General features: G+C 42.2%; 1 protein-coding gene across 2 annotated transcripts in view; it reads left to right on the top strand.

Annotated features, from left to right (window-relative positions):
• The window catches only part of ANXA6 (annexin A6), a 175,222-nt gene that overhangs the window by 53,166 nt on the left and 97,914 nt on the right, over window positions 1-24,142 (top strand). For both annotated transcript variants that reach the window (XM_082254125.1, XM_082254124.1), the window contains exons 3-4: window positions 16,799-16,889; window positions 22,546-22,640. In XM_082254125.1, the coding sequence (XP_082110251.1) occupies window positions 16,799-16,889; window positions 22,546-22,640 (186 nt within the window). The remainder of the gene's footprint in view (window positions 1-16,798; window positions 16,890-22,545; window positions 22,641-24,142) is intronic.

Here is a 24,142-nt window from a genome sequence, read left to right as displayed (position 1 = left end):
AGTGGCATTTTGTTGAGCCATTTCTCAGCTTGGGGCCTACTGTATTTCGATTCCAGTGATGTAAGGTCTGAATCCCAGCCCCACTGCCAGTACTCCACACTCCCTAGCCTATTAGCCATGTCAGGAAACACACTCACTTGTTTAGGAGGGACCTCTCCAGTTCCATTGGCCACAGGCCTGGTCTCTCAGGGGTTATGTCGAACACTTCGAGCCAAAAATCACAAGGATTGCAGGTCACAAGGTGCATGGATTGGTCACACAGCGGAACTCAAAAGCCCAAAGCCAGGTCAGCCAACCCACATTCACCAGGCCAGGTGAAGACATCCAGGTTCTTCTAGGTCTGCTATGTCTAAAGCTGACTTTCCTGTTTTAGGTGACATCTCTATTTAAAGATAGTCTTTACATACATGTTAAAAAACCTCAGGTGGAAGCTGGTATTCTCTGACCCGTGGGCTTAATTTTATTTCTAGTTGTTAGTGTAAGGCCCATGAATTTAGAGGATTACAAAATCCATCACAAGTATCTAACAAAGGTATTTTGCCTTAAAATACATGTGTAATACAGTTAACATTAAGGTGGCCATGCCAAGGGTATTATTATATGTCATATTGTGAGATTGATTTTAATAGGATAAGAGACCTTCATTTAATTTGTTTTACTGGTACAGAAGACATAGGATTAAGATTACCAGGAGATCACATGGCAGGCATTACATAGTGGATATATATATCCCATGAGCATAGTGGGGTTGTGGGAGTCTGTGATCATTTGGGAATTTCATAGTGCAGGGAAAGATGAGAATGGGATAGAGAATGAAGTTTTTAGTATAGCACAGCAAACTGCTGGAATCAACATGCCATTATGCTACAGCTGGGGTGCAGACATCAAGACGGTCTTGTGACGTTACAAGCTGATTGGAGGAGGAGAGACAAAGCCACACAGATTAAACCTTGAAATGCCAAACATTTTCACTCACATTAGGATTTGGTAAGTGGATGCCATTTAAAGGACCATTTAAAAAAAAAATTCTTCAATAAGTTGAAGCCCAGTAATATCCACCAGGTTCTCCTTTGCTGATAATTAATCATTAATAAAGATATCACTATTTTTTCTTTTTAAACTACTATTTAAAAAGCAACATACAGCCCTAGTCTCTAAAATACAAGTTTCAGAACAGCCAGCATATGATCTGGTAGAGTATTCCAATGAAAGAAGGAGTATGAGCTTGCAGGCTACTAACAATGCTTATACCAGTCATTAGAATGGGAATGGGTTCTGCTAGAGCAGTTCTGGGGGGGCAGATCAGTACCTCTTGGTGCTTACACCTGGTAAGATTTGGCTAAGCTGCGTTTGGGACACAGAGCAAGGGCTTAGATCAGGGCCGTATTTAACTTGGGGCAAAAGGGGAAGCTGCCCCGGGTCCATTTATTGTTGTGGAGCCCAAAGCAGCTGCCCCTTGAGCCTGCACTCCATTAGAATGCATGTGCTTCCACTGTGGAGACTCTCATAAATTTAGAAGGGCTAGAAATGCAAGTATTAGAGGGTGCTTACCGTTCATCACCCCACCGCCAGAGAGGACCTTGCGGCTCCTAAGTCCTGAGGGATCGTTAGCATTGTTTTTATGTGAGTACCTGCTTTTATCTTGGATGTTTTAATAAAAGTCTAGCGGTATTTCACCATTTGGAGGCATCTTTCTTTATTTATACACATGTCCTGGAATGGCTTGGTTGGAGCATTAATGTTGGAACACCCCTACTAACACGCCAACTAGTTGTGACTCGGGCAATTGGAATATTAGAAGTGGACCAGGTGACCGGACCCCTCTGCTTTGGGAGCGATCCCTAAAAATATCGACCTGCGCTCTACCCCTGTAGGGGTAGTACTTTCTGGTAAGCTCGGTATTTACTAGAAAGGGGAGCACCGGACCCATTGAATAGGGGAGCACCATAGTCTTCACTCTAGAACCATCCAACCGGTCGCACCTGTGATTTTGGCACCTCATCACCATTTTGGACTGCTATACCTCTATGCGCTTTTTAAGGACTCAGTGGATGTTTTTTTCTTATGCATTTTTGACCACTTTCTTTGCGCATTTTTTCACTAGCACACTATTGATTTTGAGATATTTTGTGTAACAATCACCTAGCCACCATTTTATATTTTTTTCAGCATTTTCTATTATTAATTTTTTGGATTTATTTTCCCCCATCTGTGGCCCACCCCATTGTCATTTTGGGGAACCATATTGGGCACTCTCTCTTCCCAGGCTTGGGATTGAGGTTTCTCTTCCTTTTTTGCACACGTCACTTTCTGGTCACTCAAGTCACTGTAAAATAATTTATATTTACCAATTTTTTTACTTTACCTTTTTATTATCACTTATACACCTGTGTTACATATCACCAAATATTCACTGCACCATAATACCAATTTTGAATTTATATATTTATTTATTGTTTTAACACCACCACTTCACCCTCACTTGAAGGGCACTATATATATATATATTTTTTTATTAGAGTATATTGTGGATGTATATGTCATCTTTTATTTATTCATTTTTTGCATACCTATTTACTTTTATACATTTAAATATTGGGTTTTAGGTTTTATGCTCTTACACTTTATTCCTGTTTTTACCTCATTTAATACCTCACTTATTTATCCAACATCCATTTTTTCAAACGTGCATAATATTTATAATATCTGTGACATCTGTGTTGTCTATACTAGTTTCTACCTTCCACACTTCTAAACGCATATATTGGCAGCGCCAAGCACTTCTTTTTTCCTCTCTATATGGTTTTGTAACTGGTTTATCTCCATTTCGGAGTCTCTGCTAATAACTAAACTGTTTTATTGAGATTTGATGATACTGCTGCATTCCTTGTAGCTGATCTTCTTTGTGTCAGTGTGTCCTAAACTGGACTGTTATGTGTTATTTTTAATGAGCACCGACATGAGATTTAAATCTAACCGTTTTTGTTGTTGACTTGTGAGTTTTGGAGACATGAAGGTGGCAATACCAGTACAACTCCCCTCTGTGCTCCACACATTTTGGGTTTTATCAGACCCCATTATCGTCACATGGACTTGGTAGCTTTAGATACACCATCTTGGCAGCAAATTTTTCCCGCAAGTGAAGTTAAAATGCTGTCAATGATTCACCCTGGAAACCTAAATGAAAAATGCACCTTTAATTACAAAATCATACTTCCTCCAACGGCAGCAATGTCCCACATTGTTTACATCCCACCTGGCAACAATCTAGTGCAGCATTGCATAGTAATGTCTGACTTAAGTGAACAGTATGCGTGCATCCCATTTATTTCAATGGGACTCTACTGGGCACGTGCTGGAAACCAAGCTAGATTTTGCCAGCTAGAGCATACTCCATCATGTGAGTAGATGCTGCTGTAAGTAAGTACCTGGAAAGGAGGGGGGGGGGGGGGTTTACTGGCTGGATCACCAATTAATGAAGAAAGAAAACCTAAAAAAGAAAAGTAATGCAGCCATCCAGTGCTGGGACAAGATTATCCAGTGACCAGGGCAAAGATGGCAAATTGCCCCCTCCCCCCCCCCCCAGATTATGTGCACAGTCCACACCTCCTCCCAGCTCTCTCCTCCTCTTCTTGCTGCTTCCAGCACTGGGCTGACAGTAGTGCTCCTGTAAACCTTATAGTAGAAGGAACTTGCAGCCCCCCATTGCTACAATACACGCTGCACCCAGGGCAGTTTCCCCCTTCTGCCCACCCCTTGTCCCAGCCCTGCAGCCATCACATCTAAGAAATGGTAAGCTGCAATATAATAAATGTTTGATTTAATAACACTTTACCTTTACCAGTTAGTTAAAGCGGTAGTAAAGTCGGCTGTCATTTCTCTTTTTTGGGGGCCCCCAGGTGGGTTATGGCATAATGTGCTGGTATGCACAGCAAATTAGCCCTTTATGACTGACTTACCTGTCAAGCCGCCGGCGAGTCACGGGTGCTTCCATCTTCAGAGAACAGTATTTCTCCTGCGCTCGAGTGGTATGCAAAAAAAAAAGGGTGAGTGATCTTATGTGATCTTTGTAGGCACCACCTTAGGTCTTGCCGCCCCCTCAGGACCAAGGGTATCCAAATACACTGAAAACAACAACAAGAGAAGGGCGCACCAACCTTGTGCATTATCACTAAAAAGTTTTATTAATATCCAAAAAAGCAACATACATTATACTCACAAACAAATAGTGGTTGCACACATGTAAAGACAATAGAACCAATCGCCTCCAAAACAGCCAGGACACTCCTATGGTGCTGGATGACGTGCTGGTATCCGCATATGTCTGTCTGACACGTTTCGAGGGAGGACCCTCTTCCTCAGAGCCAAAAAGTGCTACTATGGAGGAGTGGAAGAGGACTCCAGTGGCAACCTGTGTATCTCTGGTGAACTCAATGCCCAAGAGTTTTAGGGCAGTGCTGGCCACACAAAATATTGACACTTTGGGCCCAATTTGTGAATTTTCACTTAGGGGTGTACTCACTTTTGTTGCCAGTGGTTTAGACATTAATGGCTGTGTATTGAGTTATTTTGAGGGGACAGCAAATTTACACTGTAAGGCACCTTACACACGATACTCCTGTTAGAGCATCTACGTTTTCTGGCGTAATTGTAATGCGCGCATTTTCACGCATTTTCGCGCTTACGCGCTCGCGCGAATTCGCGTAAATGCGTGCAATTGCGCATAAATTTATTCTAGCGTTCTGGATATTCAATTGACATTTTAGGGTCATTTGCGCGCATTCGCGCGTATTTGCGCGTTTTTGCGCACATCAGGCGTAAATTACTGACCAAAAATGCAGATTTTTCTATTTTGTTCTTACTGAAGAATAAGCGGCGCTCAATTACGCGGCTGTGTGCATAGGCACATAGGAATGAATGGGCTCTATTTTAGCACAGAAAAAATAAATGCTGTACTGAGCATTTTTAAGCTACAGTGTGCAAGAGGCCTTATACAAGCTTTACACTCACTATTACATTGTAGCAAAGTGTCATTTCTTCAGTGTTGTCACATGAAAAGATATTGTGAGATACTGTATATAAGTTTTTAAAACATTAATGCTTACCTACTGCTTAGACCTTTTATAATAAATAGGTCACCTTCACATCTATGGCTCCTAAAAACTGCAATGATTTTCATTTCTGGGGGAGTTGCCACATGAAAAAGAGAACAATGTAAATCTGTGTCTAAGTAATGTGTGGCTTCTCTGCGGTAAAGCAAAAGGTAAAAATTACTAAGACGTGCCCCTCACTACTGCATCCTGTTGTGTTTGGGTTGCTAGGCAACCCAGTCATTTACACAGGAAACTTTCTTGGTTTCACAATTGCAGTGCAGTGCAGGATATGGGAATGTATATTCATATATGGTCATATGAAAAGAATACATAAAAGTAAAGTAAAATCAGTCATATAAGATCATTTGATTTTCATAAAAGCCTAACTACTGGTTTTCCCATCACATCTAAAATACCCTCCAAAACTGCATGATGGTTTTTCAGTGTCACACAATGTTTTATTGTAAATTCCAAACTGTTTAGATTTTTAAAAGCAGAACTCCAGACAAGCAACTAAACAAACAGTTGGACTGAATATGTTCAGTATGGGCAAAAAAACAGGTTCACTTTAAAGCGGAGTTCCATCCAAAAATGGAACTTGCTCTTTAAGGCCTTCTCCCGCTCCTGTTTGTGAAACTGAGCTTTTGGGGGGGGGGGGGGGGAGCAGGTACCCGATTTTGACAGGTACCTGCTGCCACCTTCGTCCCGGTTGCCTTACGTTATCGGAAGTGGAAGTTCTCCCTCCTAAAGTCTTCTGGGACACATGACAGGCTCTAGAAGACTTCGGGACCAGTCACAGAGCTCAGCGTGGCTTGCGCATGCGCAGTGGGCACCCGGCTGTGAAGCCCCAAGCTGTCACAGCTGGGTGCCTATAGTAGACATACCGGCGCCATCAATGGAGGACACGGGGCGAACATGGCTGGTGTGAGTACACCACTGCAGTGTTAATTTCGTCAACTAAAACCGACTAAAACGTTTTCGTCGACTAACACAATTCAGATGACTAAAATACGACTAAAACTAAAATGGCATTTTAGTCTTAAGACTAAAATACGACTAAAACTAAAATGGCATTTTAGTCAAAAGACTATAACTAAAACTAAATTGAAATTTGCTGCCAAAAATTAACACTGGTGCATGCTCAAAGCATAAATAATAACATATTAGATTTTTCACTCCAGGACCAGCAGTAGTATATAATGAGTTTGGAAATTGTAGAGAAATGCTTAAATAATGCATTACAAATTACAATTGAACTACACCCATTTGATTATAGATGACTAAAATGAGTTTTAGTCGACTAAAATGTAGGGCGTTTTAGTCGACTAAAATATACTGGAGTTTTAGTCGACTAAATACGACTAAAACTAAAACACTTGCAGAAGACTAAAATAGGACTAAAACTAAAATGCCATTTTAGTCCTAAGACTAAGACTAAAACTAAATTGAAATTTGCTGCCAAAATTAACACTGCACCGCTGGATCATGGCACAGGCTGTAGATTAAAAGTCAGCAGATACATTTTTGTAGCTTCTGACTTTAAATAAACAAAAAAAAAGGCTATAGAGGAGGATAAAATAAACAGTCAAGGAAAACAATTGCTATGTCATACTTTAATTTTCTGCAAGATAGAGGGTCACCTGTTAATACAAAGTGTGTAGGTAGAAGACTCAGCACTGCTTTGTCTCAAGTTAGCACAAACAATTAAAGCAAAACTAATCCCTCTTATCATTTTCAGCCAAGGGAGCTGCCATTTTGGCCTCTGTTTGATCTTCAACTGCCATGATGATGCACATGTGATCAGTTACGCCACCAGCCATTTGATAGTTTGACAGTTTGTTTGAGAGCACAACCAATGGAAGTTACATAGTCGGGAATGTAACTGTTTTTTGAAACTGTTAAATCAATGGGTTTAGTTCCACTTTAAAACAAAAAAAATTATGGTTGCTTAATTCTAGAAGTGTTTTTTTCACCACTATTTTCTTTAAAATGGCTTTTTAAAATGACAGATGCAATCATCTTGAGGTCAGATGAAAAGTTGTGTGCAATATAACACAAATATAAGGTAAACGGTAGATTCTACACATCAGAATAAGGGCTCATTTAGATGGGTGTCTAGAGGTAGTTAGACTGCAGCATTTAGATGCAGCTAAACACCGTCTCTGGATGCAGCAGAACTCTATGCTATGGCGCATACAAACTGGATGATTAGCTGCTGTGTGTGGTCAGAACCGCTGGCCCTGGATGCAAACTGTCTGCATCTAGAGCATGTCAGAAGTCCTGTAACTGCTCGTATGAGTTATTACATTTGAACAGCGGTGGTCATACCTCCCAACTTTAGAACTTGAAAATTAAGGACACATTAGGGGGATAGTGACCTGCGGTGGTGGCCAGGAGGGACAATCTTCTTAGCACAAATCCCCTCCACCAAATCCCCCCTCCCAGTAAAAATCCTCACCCCACTTCTAGCACAAATCCTTCCCCCCACAATTCTTTCTTCTGATACAAATCCACTTCGCTCCACAAATCCCCCCTCCCAGCACAAATCCTCACCCCGCTTCTAGCACAAATCCCCCCCACAATTCTTCCTTCTGATACAAATGCACTTTTCTCTTTAAACCCCACCTTCCAGCACAAATAATTTCCCCCGCAATTCTTGCTTCTGATACAAATGCACTTCTCTCCCTAAATCCCCCCTCTCAGCACAAATCCCCCTTCCCTCAATCTCCTCTTTCATCACAAATTCTTTCTCCCCTTATAGCACAAATAACTCCACCAACCCAACCCCTCCTTCAAGAACAAGTCCTATCCCTACCAAGTCCTCCCCAACACATATCCTCTTTTTCCCTCCCTCCAATCACTTGTCTCAGCAGAAATCTTTGTAACTTGCCCCCCCCCCGTCACTATGTCCCCCTCCAGTGCAATTCTCCATCCCTCTTTAACGTACAGACCTCAGATTAGTGTGGCTCAAGGGGGAGGTCCCTTCTTCCAGGCTCCTCCCCTTGTTAGGGAAAACTTCCTTCAGCTCAGATGTGTATTTCAGTGACAGGCAGCTAGTGGGAAGAGATGCTGGCTACCAAAGAGTGAACAATCACTGAATCTGGGACCTGGGGCACCCTGCAGCAGATGGGGGGGGGGGGCAGGTTCCCATCGCTATTATGCCCCTACAAAGTGGAGACAATTAGCGGAGCCAAGTGCCAGAACTCATCTAGCTCTTGAACTCACCCCAGATCTGCGGGACACTGGGATTTTGTTAAAATCCCAGGACAGTCCCGCAGAATCCAAGACAGTAGGCGGATACGGTGACACTAGCAAATTATTTGTAAGGGATACAGATGTGGTCATGCAGCTGCTTGCTTGGCCTGTTCGCAGACAAGGTGTGCATGGGGCTAGTTTCCCCACTGAATCCAAGTTTCTTTGAAACCAAGAAACAGGCCTGTTTATAAATATGTAAAACTTTACAAAGTGTATTTATTTGCAAACGTGCTAAGGAAAATCACTGGGGCTGATTTGCTAAAGCAAATCAACAACATCATGACAGCATGCACAAGGATGTCCCTAATAAGTGATTGCTATCCTTGAAAAAATTTATTTGACAGTATGCTTATTTTCAGCCTGTATAGTACGGTCCGGATTTACTGTGCATGTTACACATCCAAATGCTGCTTTTTGCACCTTCTGTACCTATTCCTGTACCTAATTTAAACGGCTGTAAAAAAAAAAAAAATGCAGTTACAACCATTTTCTATTTATGTATCTGAACGCAGCTGCATTGTTTTCAATGGAGACGGTCACACAGGTGCGTAAACTTGCACTGCATTCAGATCCGTTACCAAAAATCTGCGTCTGAAGACACACGTATACATGTATACCATTAAGAAAAAGAACATGACAATTCTTACACAAAAAATTTACCTTTTTACTGATGGTTTACACATTTTTACTTAAAAATATAATTAAAAAAAAAGAACAAGCACCTTGAGTTTCATATGCTGGCTAGTGCTTGAGATATGTACAGTAAAGTACCCTCCGCATAAGTTCCTCTGGGTTTTTTTTACCGATTACCTTTTTTTAACATTCTTCAGTGATGGCGCAAACACTGGATGCAATTTGGTGCCTATATAGTACGTACATTTACAATTGTAGCAGTTCAATAGACCCAAATGCTAGAGAAAGCCAGATTCATATTTTAAGCATTGTTATTTATGGCAAACCATGCCTGTTGGTAAATTTCAGGTATCTATGCTGCAGCCTATGCGTCCATTTCTGCAGGCAAATATTATTTTCTAGGGGTATACAATTTGCTTGTTCATGTATGTTTGATGCACCGGCGTAATTGCATGTCCTTTAGCTTTAGATTAAAGTATGAACAAAACAGACTTCTCTTCTTACTTTTGCTCTCCTGTGACCCAGAATCAGCCAACAGCATGATAAAGTCTGCTGTCTCCTGACATGACAGAGCCCCTTCAGGCTCTGGAAGGATCCTGACCATATTGTCAGGATCCACCCAGGGGCTGATTGACAGCTAGCTCTGGATTTCAGCACACCGACTGAGAGTAGAAGCCAACTGCACTTGCCCATTCTCCACCATGGCGCTCCAGTGAGTGTTGGAGGGGCAAAGTTTAGAGCGATGACTGAAAGCAAAGTAATCAGCACGTATGATTGCTCAGTTCTTGGGGTTAGAGCCAACGAGTGACAGCTGCTACATCCACATAGGCGAGTATAGATATTTGTTTTTTTTTAAATCGCCCAAAGTTATCTTTTAATAAGTATGAGAAATGGATAAAAAGTATAGAAAGGGAGCAAATTTTCAGTTTTCTCTGCTTTAGACAGCATTCCCATGTAGGGTAATGGACTATATAATGCTGAGTGACCCCTACTCTGTAATAGCAAAGGACTCTTTTCTGTAACATATGAATTCCTGGATGAGGCTTGTGCAGCTATTGTGGACAACAATGGGTTATTATTATCAGTCTAGTAAAGATGATCCGGGATCACAGATGTAACACCAGGCTCACAAGTGGTAGAGTTACGGGTAAAGGTAACCGGATACTGCAGACATGCCAGTAAAACGGATGGCACTTGCAGTTTCTTGTGAAGCCATGGCTGGGTCACAGGAACCAGAAATCTGAATGGGTCATCTTGATCTCCCTAGGACTCATTTTTGATTTATTTGTGGATATTTCTGAGATTAATGCATTAATATTTTGATGTTCTAAAAATCCGGTTTAGGATTTCCAGCACACCACTGCACACATTGTTCTATGTATAAGAATCGTAAAATGTGCTCACACGTGGCAGATTCCTTATAGACGCCCTCTGCTGGATATATACATATATACTGGTATTCACTAAACAACGGAAGATATAGTGTATATATACAGTATATATATATATATATATATATATATATATACATACACAGTATCCCACAAATAGAAACATAGAAACATAGAATGTGTCGGCAGATAAGAACCATTTGGCCCATCTAGTCTGCCCAATATATCTGAATCCTATGAATAGTCCCTGGCCCTATCTTATATGAAGGATAGCCTTATGCCTATCCCATGCATGCTTAAACTCCTTCACTGTATTTGCAGCTACCACTTCTGCAGGAAGGTTATTCCATGCATCCACTACTCTCTCAGTAAAGTAATACTTCCTCATATTGTGAGTACAACCCTCACATTTTTGTAAAGATGTTATTCTATCTTTTCAAGTGAAAACACTGAACAAATGACACTTTGCTACAATGTAATGTAGTAAGTGTACAGCTTGTATAACAGTGTAAATTTGATGTCCCCTTAAAATAACTCAACACGCAGCCATTAATGTCTAAACCACTGGCAACAAATGCGAGTACACCCCTAAATGAAAATGTCCAAATTGGGGCCCAATTAGGCATTTTCCGTCCCCGGTGTCATGTGACTCATTAGTGTTACAAGGTCTCAGGTGTGAATGGGGAGCAGGTTTGTTAAATTTGGTGTTATCGCTCTCACTCTCTCATACTGGTCACTGGAAGCTCAACATGGCACCTCATGAGAAAGAACTCTCTGAGGATCGGAAAAAAATAATTGTTGCTCTACATAAAGATGGCCTAGGATATAAGAAGTTTGCCAAGACCCTTAAACTGAGCTGCAGCAAGGTGGCCAAGACCATACAGCGGTTTAACAGGACAGGGTACACTCCAAAGAAGTTAAGTACACGTGCTCAGCATCATATCCAGAGGTTGTCTTTGGGAAATAGACGTATGAGTGCTGTTAGCATTGCTGCAGAGGTTGAAGGAGTGAGTGGTCAGCCTTTCAGTGCTCAGACCAAACACCACACACTGCATCAAATTGGTCTGCATGGCTGCCGTCCCAGAAGGAAGCCTCTTCTAAAGAAGATGCACAAGAAAGCCCGCAAACAGTTTGCTGAAGACAAGCAGACTAAGGACATGGATTACTGGAACCATGTCCTGTGGTCTGATGAGACAAGGATAAACTTATTTGGTTCAGATGGTGTCAAGCGTGTGTCGCGGCAACGAGGTGAGGAGTACAAAGACAAGTGTGTCTTGCCTACAGTCAAGCATGGTGGTGGAGTGTCATGGTCTGGAGCTGCATGAGTGCTGCCGGCACTGGGAAGCCACCGTTATTGAGGGAACCATTAATGCCGACATGTACTGTGACATACTGAAGCAGAGCATGATCCCCTCCCTTTGACGACTGGGCCGCCGGGCAGTATTCCAACATGATAACAACCTCCAAACACACCTCCAAGATGAAGAGACAAGAACTCACTGCTCAAGGTGGTGTAATTGCCTGATGACTCACACCGGTGCATGCCCCGGCTCGCCTCCGTGAAAACTTGATAAAGGAAAAGGAATTGGCAGCACTCCAGGTTGAGTCAAAATCCAGATTTATTGACTGGACATCCAAATATGACAATCGTGACAAGGTAGACTCCTTTTACACACTGACTGTGTGCTTAATCATTACCTAAACATGTCTACCTTGTCACGATTGTCATATTTGGATGTCCAGTCAATAAATCTGGATTTTGACTCAACCTGGAGTGCTGCCAATTCCTTTTCCTTTATCGACACCTCCAAGATGACCACTGCCATGCTAAAGAAGCTGAGGGTAAAGGTGATGGACTGGCCAAGCATGTCTCCAGACCTAAACCCTATAGAGCATCTGTGGGGCATCCTCAAACAGAAGTTAGAGGAGTGCAAAGTTTCTAACATCCACCAGCTCTGTGATGTCGTCATAGAGGAGTGGAACAGGAGTCCAGTGGTAACATTTGAAGCTGTGGTGAGCTCCATGCCCAAGAGGGTTAAGGCAGTGCTGGAAAATAATGGTGGCCACACAAAATATTGACACTTTGGGCCCAATTTGGCCTTTTTATTTAGGGGTGTGCTCACTTTTGTTGCCAGTGGTTTAAACATTAATGGCTGTGTGTTGGGTTATTTTGAGGGGACAGCAAATTTACACTGTTATACTGTACAAGCTGTACACTCACTACTTTATATTGTAGCAAAGTGTAATTTCTTCAGTATTGTCACATGAATAGATATAATAAAACTCACTTTTGTGAGATACTGTGTGTATATATATATATATATATATATATATATATATATATATATATATATATATACATGCTCATGTGTGCGTGTGTGTGTGTGTGATCTACATACTACTACTTAGTCAAGGATCTAACAATACCATATCATTTTGCGTTAGTTGTCATGAATTTCATGTCACAATATATTATTATTATTGTACAGAGTTTATATAGCACCAACAGTTTGCACAGCACTATAAAACAGACAGGGGCAGACAGTACAATTCCAGTACAATTTAATAGAGTAAGAATCAGAGGGCCCTGTTTGTATATATAGCAATTGTATCATTTCTTTTTAGAAAAACTGCACCTTTTACTATTAAAAAGGATTCTTTGAGCTCCGCCCAAGTGACTTTGCCTAGGCTGCAACGGTGTCAGTCTGCTGCAGCTAGGAGGAAGCAGTTCATCAGTCTTCTCTCAGCAGGAATTAGGCTCCTTTTACACAGGCTTTCTGATCACCTGTCAGTTTTTCAGGCAGACCGGATCGGATGTTCCATGCACTCCTATGGAGCAGCGGATGTCAGTGGAGACATGTCCGCTGACACCCGCTGCTCTCCGATCTGATGTGGTTCATGAAATCCAGACGGATGGAAACCCTATTTTTCTTTCGTCTGGAGGATTGAATAGGACAGGCGGTCCATTTTCATCAGATCTCCCATAGAGGAGAGCAGGACTTTGACAGCTCAGTCTCTGCAAAGTAAGCGGAGATGGAGCTGTCATCCGCCTGCTCAGTGGGGATCGGCAGATCGATCCCCACTGAGAAAAACAGAGTCTGCTGAGCGAACCGCTCGTGTGAAAGGACCCTCATTCAGACTGTACATTGTAACTTTGTAGCAAGTCAAAAGGTTTAGAAGCTGCAGTTGGGGGCTGATCAGAGTTAGACGTGTAAACACTGCACAGACATCGGCATTTATAATTGTGTTATTTTAGGCCCAAAATCCCAGTCTCCAAAGTAGAAGCTGACCCTGAATTTTTAACCTGAAATATGAATATTATTATACAAGATTTAAATAGCCCAAACAGTTTGCACAGTGCTTTTACAAAATAATGCAAGACAGTACAAACAAAAGGGCTTATAATCAAAACAATGTAAGAGAGCTTACTGTGTAAGGCCTTGTTTACATGGGCATATGTAGCACTGTCCCCGTAGGGCTTGCTGTATGATGACTTGTTGGGCCTCCTCTGATTACCAGCACACAGTCACTTAGGGTACAGTTCACACATTCATCCTTACTCCCGATGGCTCGTCACACAATAAACAGTCAAGATGTATTGGTTTTTAGTGTTTATTTTGGAACTTGGATGGGAGAAGGGAATAGTGGGATGCTCCAACTGTAACTATTCACAATGGATAAGGACATCTCGTGTGAAAGGACCCTCACTTGCCCTCACCAGGTTGCTTGTGGAAGCAGCTGTGCTGCTTAATCCATACTGCCACATGTATGGAAAGGGTTAAGTCTCCTTGCTCTTTTCTCTCCAGCAATTGACTTGGTGAATCTACATGATCTTTGGGACACTCACTAGCATCCCCTTTACTGACACCCGTCCACTGACTCTTCTAGCTGTAGGGGTGCCCCCCCTCAGGTCAGGCCCCTTGACACAGATCTGTACTCACTGTACTGCAGAATCAGATTCTCCAGTGTCTCCCCTCTCAGTCAGCTTCCCTGGACCTCTGGGTTCAGCTCCTCACTGCTACTCTCTAGGCCTCCCCCCTCTACAGAGGAGGAGGCAGCCGCCCCTCTCCCCCTGGAACTCTGCTATCTATCCGAAAGACCCCAAGGACATGTGCTCCTGGCTTTTATTCAGTATCCCAGCATGCACCAAGGCACCTTTTTATCTACCACATCACCAGGGCTATTTTAAACGCCCATGCAGTCATTTGTCAGGTTTCCTCCCACTGTCCAATATGCCTCCCTATTGGACCAGTGTGAAACATTCTTCAAACAGACTGAGTTGCACCTGAGCACAATGAGGAGACCTCACTAACAGATCCTGTTCTCTGGTAGGCAGAGAACAATATAGATTTACCTGCAGTCTTTCTGGTAAGCAGACAGGACCCAAAACTATACTTTCTCTCTAGCACCTACCTAGGAGGGTGCTACACATACTATACTATGCACCTGTGTATTCCCTCACTGGGATGCACAGGTGTTCCCTGCATCCCTGTACAGGCAGTGCCATTCATTTCAAATGGAATGCAACGGCTTCACAGGCATAACTGTTGCTCCCAATCTGACAGCTGTGTGGGAATGTGGCCCCAAATGCAAACAGTGTGCCTGCACAGGCTTATGCTACCGTGTTTCTCCGAAAATAAGACCTACAATGAAAATAGGACCTACTGTGATTTTTGGGGAGGGCTGCAATATAAGCCCTACCCTGAAAATAAGTCCTAGTTTAGAGTGTTTGTAAAATCCTAGAATCCACTCTATTACTGTTTCATATAATGTCCAATGTGTGTGTTTCTGTCTTATAATTGTGCTAAATACCTTTGGTACAGTGGCGCTCAGCTGATCTCCCGCTGCTCTTCTCCCGGCTGTCAGCAGGAGATCTCAGCCCCTCCCCTCTGCAGTGCTCAGAGCGTAGAAGAGAGCTCTGGTGTGTCACGGAAGCGCTGAGCAGCGCTGTAGTGAATGTATTTGGCACAATTATAATACAGGAACACACACATTGGACATGATATAATACTAATAATAAAGTGGATTCTAGGATTTTACAAACACTTTAAGGGCTCTTTCACACGGGCGATTCGATCAGATCCGCCTGTCAGTTTTTTAGGCGGATCTGATTGGATCCTCCATGGAGCTCTATAAGGCAGTGGGTGTCAGCGGAGACACCTCCGCTGACACCCTCTGCCATCCGTATTCGATCCTGTCCGTGGAATCTGGACGGATGGAAACCCTATTTTTCCATCCGTTCAGGGATCGGATTGGATGAGAGCGGACAGGCGGTCCGCTCTCATCCGATCCCCCATAGAGAGCAGCGGGGGCTGTGACACCTCCCTCTCCGCACTGCAAGCGGAGACGGAGCTGTCATCCGCCGGCTCAGCGGGGATTGGTGGATCGATCCCTGCTGAGCAGCACGGATCCGCCTACGGAGGCGGACCGTGTGAAAGAGCCCTTACTCGGTTCACACTGGGGATTCCTGACAGGCATGGAAGGAGAGGGGGAGAGAAGACAGCACATTACACAATAAGACCTACCCCCGAGAATAAGCCCTACTGTGTCTTTTGGTGCCAAAAAATAATATATGGTTTCGGGAAAACACAGTATAGTATGCCCATGTGAAAAAAACCTAAAAGGAGGAGAAAGAAATACAAAAATATTAGGTGTGAGGGGATGAATTGATGGAGAAAGTTAAAGTTCAGTATGTATGTAGGGGTAGGATAAGCTTCCCTTAAGAGATGAATTTTCAGGGATTGCCTAAAGACAGACAGTGTGGTGGATAGCTGGAAAGACTGGGTAGGGAGTTTCGGAGGATAGGAGGGCTTCTGGAGGTAATGAGGAAGCCAATAATTCCTGAGCAAAGATGGATTTGTCCATCTTGATAGAAAGATGAAAGCAGCAGCAATACTGCGATCTCTGGTAAATATAATAAATATATTGGTGATCTTTTCCTCCTATCATCTAAAAATATACTGCTAAGGTACTTGACTTCTTTTCTTTATGTCATTTCATGCATCTGTGTATGACTGTACTAGAGGGGGTGAATAATTGTCAGCTCATGACTGATATGGACTGTTCAACGCTTTTAGGCCTGCCATACACGGTCTGAATCTCGGCCAGTTCAGCAGGAACCGTCCAGGATTCGAAACGTTAATGGGCAGGCTCAGTGTGCCAAGTTGATCAAGTTTGCGATTATCGCTAGTGACTGCTATAGCCCCTAGCGATAATCACTGTCTTCTCTCAGCAGGGATTCCCCTGTCAGGGCTGTCTGTGTGGATGGGAGAATCTAGCCGTGGTTGCAGGAAAGAAATTTGCTCTGTGCATGGCCGGCCTTAGTAAGATGCAGAGTATAAAATGTCAGTGCTTTATAATTGAAGAGTGGTGGGTTTGAATTCAAATTTTGTTTGCTCACTTCACTTATGTTTCTATTGGTTGCAGGTTGGCCGTTATAGAGGATCTGTAAAGGATTACCCGGATTTTGATCCCAGCCAAGATGCTGAAACCCTCTATAAAGCCATGAAGGGGATCGGTGAGTGACAAATATTAATGTAACATCAAAAAATAATAATAACTAAAAATAATGGTACTATAGTGAGAACAATGATTATTTTCTCACTATATATATATATATATATATATATATATATATATATATATATATATATATATATAGTGTTAAGTGATGTCATTTACTTTATCTACAAGTGGCTATTCATTGAACATTTTGAAGATAAAGACTGCATTTATCCATAAGTGGGTATGGTAAAGACACAGAGGTGCCACCAGATCAGAATATAAATCTGTAATACAGATCAGAATATACACTTTGGAGCAGCCATGCTCAACAAATCAGATTCAGATTTTCTGTTCATTAAAAACAGATCTTTCTGTACCTGGCCAAAGCCCAAGATCTCCACTCTGCTTGCCATAAAACCAAACTTCAGGCGAACAACTAAATATACAGTTTATGAGCCATTATACCTACCAAACAAATTGTAATTCTGTCCATCCAGTTTTGAGATGTACTCAGCTGTGCCACACTGCACATCCCTGCCTAACAGGGCAAGAGACCTGTTTTTCTTTAATACATTTCAGGATGTAATAATGAATACAGAGCTGCATTAAAGTGTTAGTTTCACCTTTACAAAAATGTAGAGGTGATTTAACACTTTGATGTATATCTGGAGTCTAGCTCTAAAAGCAGAGTAAGGAAAATCACTTTTGCATGGATACTTAGACAAATGGTACATTTTTACACAAATTTTCTGCTTCAAAATACTGAAAGAAAGATGTATCTGGGATCTGATTGCTTGCTGTGAGCAGTTCTATTTTATGAATGAATTGACTTACTTATTGACATATTGACTATATGGGCAAGAACTGCAGCAGCTGTAATAATAAACAGTTAAATAGTGGGTGAGGGTAAAATAAAGGCAGCTTTGTGTTCTGTGGTCTCTGAGCGGACCTCTAAATGCAGTTAATATGAGCAGCTTAGGTACGTGAAAGGAAATAAATCTGTTTTGTGTTACATTAACTTTCAGTACACCATAGCAACCCTTTATAATAGTCTGTAAAACATGGTAGGACTTTCTAAGATCCATAAAGTTGTAAAAGCCCAGATCCATTTGTGTATTATTCCAGAACATTAAACAAAATAAAAGTAATGGCAACATATATATATATATATATATATATACACACACTGTATTTTCTGGCGTATAAGACTACTTTTGAACCTCAAAAAAATCCCCCAAAAATGGGGGGTCGTCTTATACGACGAGTATAATATCTCTAAGGTAACCTAAGTATAAGTATTACCTGTAGATGTTATCTCTCAAGATGCTGGCTGTGTGGGAATCCTGTACCGGTATATCGTATGTACCGTAGCTTCGGCTACATACAGTGTACCGCTCTGAGCCAATCACAGAGAGCGATGTATTCTATTATTGAATGCAAAGCCTGCTCGGATTGGCGGAGTAACATCAGCCCGCCTCTCTGACTCTGCCAATCCGAGCAGGCTTTGCATTCAATGATAGAATACATCGCTCACTGAGATTGGCTCAGAGCGGTATGCTGTATGTAGCCGAAGCTACGGTACATACGGTATACCGGTACAGGATTCCCGCACAGCCAGCGTCTTGAGATTACATCTACTGGTAATACTTAGGGTACCTTGGAGATATTATGAGAGATTACATGTATTAAAGTACTTGGGGTACCTTGGAGATCTATGAGAAATCTGATGTTTTTCAATGGTGTTGCCTTGCTTCCGAAGGGGGTAGTCTTATACAGCGAGTATAGCCCAAAACCTATGTTCTAACTTGAAAATTAGGGGGGTCGTCTTATACGCCGGAAAATACAGTATATATATATATATATATATATATATATATATATATATAAATGCATAAGCATGTGAAGGGGACTAGGATTGGGCAGATGTTGGCACCAAACTCAGCATATACCCACCCCACTTCTACTTGAATATTTGTTGTTGATGGAACCCTCTGCCATATTGTGTCATACTGCTGGCCATAGGCCTACTTTCAACATCCCCAGCTGTAGGCCTTAATATTAAGGGATATGAAATGAGGAAAGTCCACACATAAAATTCATCTTCCACACTTAACTTCAGCTTCTCAAAGATTTCCATGACATCTGATATAACATTTTATATACTATCAGAATTATTTGGTGCAGAATGCCATACACAAGAGTAGATATTCTGTAGTTGTCAATTTCAGCACATAATTTGTTAGCCATCTTCCCTTTGCACCTCTTTTCTTTGGGAGCACCATAGAGTTTGGACAACTTCCCCCATGCTTCAGCTTCCTTCACAAAGAAGGATCAAGGTGCCCCCTTGGTATACCAGTCTCTTCACAATGTGCCTTCCCATAGCTCTGCCCAGCCAGGCACGCTCCCAGATGGCCCACTCATTCCTAGGTGTCACCTAGTACTCACATCAGAGTACTCTGGCCTGGACTCCTAGGCCTTATGCACCCCGCTACAGGACCCTCAGAAGAAGGTCAGTGGAGACAGGGCAACTACAGCTGTTGAGTTATGTTCTGTTGGGATTTCATCCCTACAAAGAGCCCTTTAGAACAGTAGCTGACTACATCCTCTGGGTTGTTTAGCTCCCATAGCCCAACTCAACTCTGTCCCTCCCATACTGGTATTTATATGGGCACTGACTTCCCCTATTAACATCACTAAGGAGGAACTTTTCTAAAAGGGGACCTAACACCCAAATACACAATTCCCTTTACCATACTATACTGGGGAAAGTGACTTTATTAGCAGGCAAGCTAGGTGCACCTGCTTACAGACTTACCTGTCAAAAAAAATGTAATCTAGACATGCTTTTTGCACTTTTCTTTACTGCAGTTAGAACAATACAGCTTGGTCAAGAACCACTCCTAGCCTGTGATTAGATATTGAAAAAGCAGATGGACACCGAGTAATTCATCCCTGTACATTGTATAAAGTGTGATTGGTTTACAGTGTTGAAATAGTGTTTAACACTTCTGTAAAGGGGGTGACACTTTTAAACCAAAAGCCCCTTTAAGACAAGGTTTTTCCTTTGGGTGTCTCCTATTTTGTGAGTATATATAGGAGGCCTGAGAGAGATCCTGGAAGCTAGAAGCTACCATAGGATGTAAAGATTAGTTACTTTCCTAAGCTGGGTCCCTTAACAAGACCCTATGTAGGTTCAGTACACCCCGAGGGGGGAACACTAGGATGACTCCCTGCTGGTAGGCAAGTCTGCATGTTTTTCTAAAATGAGGAAAGTTGGAACAATTATGACTTCTCCGAGTGGTCTTAAATCTCTTTTACCTTCTCTGTCCTAATAAGGAATGTTTGCAACTTGTTTAAAGCTTGTGCAGTCATTCTGTTACATGGCTGTTGTTGGCTCACCCACTCTACAGTAAAGTTTGGTAACTGTTTTTAAGGAAGCTGTTACAGTCCCTGATTATTCCATACGCTTGGGCATGGATCTGTGCTTGGGGACTTAGCTAGAACAACATAATGAAACAGAGTGGGCTTGTAGTTGGAATGGTATTCCGGTGATGCCAGCCTGGTTTTCCTCTACAAGTTCCTTTAGGGAAGATGTCTTTGTGTTCTGTCTTGTCTACAATGGGAACCTCAAGGGACCCCATCTCAGGGACTATAGCATGCTACATGTTGTCCGAGTCAACGGAAAGAAAGGTGTCCCTTTCCCTTATCTATGCGGTCTGCTACACAACACTTCTAAGTTGCAATACAGGCGGTCCCTGGTTACAAACATCTGACTTACAAATGACTCGTACTTACAAACAAAGGGAGACAACAGGAAGTGAGAGGAAATCTACCCCTAGGAAGGGAAATTCACTCCTTTAACCACTTAAGCCCCGGAAGATTTGACCCGCTTCCTGACCAGGGCCTATTTTGCGATTCGGCACTGCGTGATTTTAATGGACAATTGCGCGGTCGTGCGACGCTGTACCTAAACGAATTTGACGTCCTTTTTTTCCCACAAACAGAGCTTTCTTTTGGTGGCATATGATCACCTGTGCGATTTTTTGATCATGCGCTATAAACAAAAAAAGTGCGTCAATTTTGCAAAATTAACAATAATTTTCACATGTTTAATATGAAATTCCAAAAAAAATGTAAAAATCAAAATTTTTTAACATTTTAGGCCAATTTGTTTTATGCTACCTATGTTTGGTAAAAAAAAAAATCGCAAAAAGCGTATTTTGAGTGGTTTGTGCAGTTATTGCGTTTACTTACTAAGGGAAAGATTTTTGTCATTTTTGTTGTTTTTTTTTTAACGAGTAATGGCGGCGATCTGTGATTTTTTTTTGCGGGACTGCGACATTGCGGCGGACAGATCGGACCCTTGACTGACATTTTTGACACTTTTGGGGTTACCAGTGACATTACTGCAGTAATCAGTGCTATACATATGCACTGTTACTGTAAAAATGACACTGGCAGTGAAGGAGTTAACTTTATTGGAGAGGGAGGGGTTAAGTGTGTCCCTAGGGGCATGTTTCTAACTGTGATTGGAAGTGGCTACTAGTGTAAGAACAGAGATCAACGGTCCTACATAGCAGAACCGTTTGATCTCCATTCTTACACAGGGAAGAATGACAGGCGGCTTTGTTTATATTAGCCGCCTGCCTTTCTTCCGGTGTAACGGAAGATCGCGAGTGCCCGGCGGACATCGGGTCTGTCCAATGATTACATCTTTCCTGCAAATGTTCCCATTTCCTCCCTTAAAGCGGAGTTCCGGGCACAAAAACGAGATTTTTTTTTTGTGCCCCTCCGCTAGGTATGCCTCACCTGAAAAGGAATTGGGTAGTTATTTTTTTTTTTTTTGTTTACTTACCTTGCAATTGAAGATCGAAGATACTCACCTCAGAGTACTTCCTCCCTCGGAGCCGCGGCTCACCCCGTCACTTCCTGCCTCGCTATGATTCCTGGGAGCTGAACGTCACAGCTCCCAGGAATCAATGCGACGGCACCGGCCCCGCTCGTCATTTCCGGGCGACGCCGCATTCCCCTGCTAAACAGCTTCTGGGCATGCCCAGAAGCTGTGGAGGAATGCGGCGTCGCGCCGGAAGTGACGAGAGGGGCCGGTGCGGCGCATTCTGGGACAAGAAGACGCGGAAGAAGACACAGAAGAGGACCGCGCCGGCTTCAGCTGCCCACAAGAGAGATGGAAACGCTGTGGAAGAAATTTTATAAGTAAGTATTTCTTCTAAAAGGTAAGTGCGAACCGGGACAGATCAGAGGCTAGCCATTGTGGAATGTGCTAGCCCTGACTGTCCCGGGGGTATGTTTATTAAAAAATGACATCTGTGCCCGGAACTCCGCTTTAAATGAAAAGCATACTGGTGGCGTAAGTGGTTTCTGACCAATTTGATCCTAGAATGTACAGGGGCTTATGTGAATATACTTACTTTGTACTCTCATGCTCTGAATGATATATGGATGCTATAAATATGGGAAACAAAGATTAAAACCACTGGGGCTGAAATTGATTTTGTGATGGCATAATTAGTTATTGACTTCAAATAAATTTGATATATACGGTATTTATGCTGACCTCATGTGTGCACATGATTGCCAGGAAAGATGGTCGAGTTTTTAGTTGATTTCATAGAGTCTTTATTCCTGTGTCTTGATCTGTCTTCTTGCAGGTAGTGATAAAGAAGCAATATTGGATCTCATTACCTCCAGGAGTAACCAGCAACGTATCCAAATCATTCAGGCCTACAAATCTCTCTATGGCAAGGTAACTGTGAAAAAACATACTGCAAATGTCAAATATTAGTGTTGGGCCCTCTCTTCTACAGCAATGCTTGCTGATGTATTTGTTAGGTGATACCTTCAAATACTGTATAATGGCATGCAAATAGGAGCAAATAGGGAAGAAGGTTAAAGTGTCATTGCAGAACTGTAACTTACAGGATTATATAACATATTTTATTATTAACGTATTTTTTTACACATACTGTATTTGTCTCTAAAGCTCCTCACAAAATACTTCTTTCCCATCTTCAGAAAACAAGGGGAAAGACAATTCTTTATATATATATATATATAAAGTGAACCAGTGGGCTCACCTTGCATCTACTGTAGGTGCCTACTTGCTTCTTCTGATAGCCCAGGATTCCCAAATCCTAGGCCGCCCATTTATGAAAATATGAACCATATCCTTTGTTTTCTTGCCTGACCATTTCTGTTAGCTGCCAAATGTGATGGGTGGCCTAGCTGTCCAACAGAATGGCTCTAGGTATGCTGGATTGCAAGCAGATTTAATTTAATATACTCAAATAATTACTGCTAACAAATTAATCTAAATAATACAAACTCAGCAGTCTACTGAGAGACACCCTGTATTGCATGGAGCAGCCTTGCAACCTGGGCGTCTTCAGGTTTCTTCAGGTTTGCCTTGACAAAATATTGCCCAAAAAGTGTATACAAGCCAGAAGCCTGCATCAAGCCTGCCTTTTAGTTACACAAAGCTATGGGTTTTCACTGCGCACCATTACAACATTACAGCCACCGAAGGATGTCCAGCACATGCAGAGCATCCTTGTTTGCCCTTCTCCATTAGCACTAGGGTCATGTTAGCAGAGCAAGGGAGAGAAACGGAGGGAGAAGAAAATGCTAGAATGCTAGTCAGTACAAGGGTGTAAAGGTGTATCTGCTTTGGAAGACGAATGTAGCCCATAGATGAGTCTGTTTTTTTTATTCAACGAGCAGGTTGAACAAAAAACAACTGGCCTGATTCCCCCATCCACACATTCAAGGTGAATGGGGGAATCCTCCCCACTTTGTCCATGTATTGTGACAGAGGGGAGACTTCCACATCATCATTATACACTGATCAGCGTTGCCTGCAGTGCTGATCGAGTGGAGAAAATCCAATAGGGCGGTTGTAAAAAAGTTGATCGGTAGATCAACTTCTGTACAACCACAGTGCCCATTCCCTGCTGAACTGGCCAGCTTAAATCACCACTAAGGCTAAGCGTCCTACGTGTGTGTATGTTGCTACATGCAGTACCTCACAAAAGTGAGTACACCCCTCACATTTTTGTAAATATTTTATTATATCTTTTCATGTGACAACACTAAAGAAATAACACTTTGCTACAATGTAAGGTAGTAAGTGTACAGCTTGTATAACAGTGTAAATTTGCTGTCCCTCAAAATAACTCAACACATAGCCACTAATGTCTAAACCGCTGGTAACAAAAGTGAGTACACCCCTAAGTGAAAATGTCCAAATTG

The sequence above is a fragment of the Pelophylax lessonae genome (genome assembly GCF_965119305.1).
Source record: "Pelophylax lessonae genome assembly, chromosome: 4".
Taxonomy (NCBI): domain Eukaryota; kingdom Metazoa; phylum Chordata; class Amphibia; order Anura; family Ranidae; genus Pelophylax; species Pelophylax lessonae.
The sequence above is the reverse complement of the archived record's forward strand: the minus strand, read 5'-3'. Positions and strand labels throughout refer to the sequence as shown.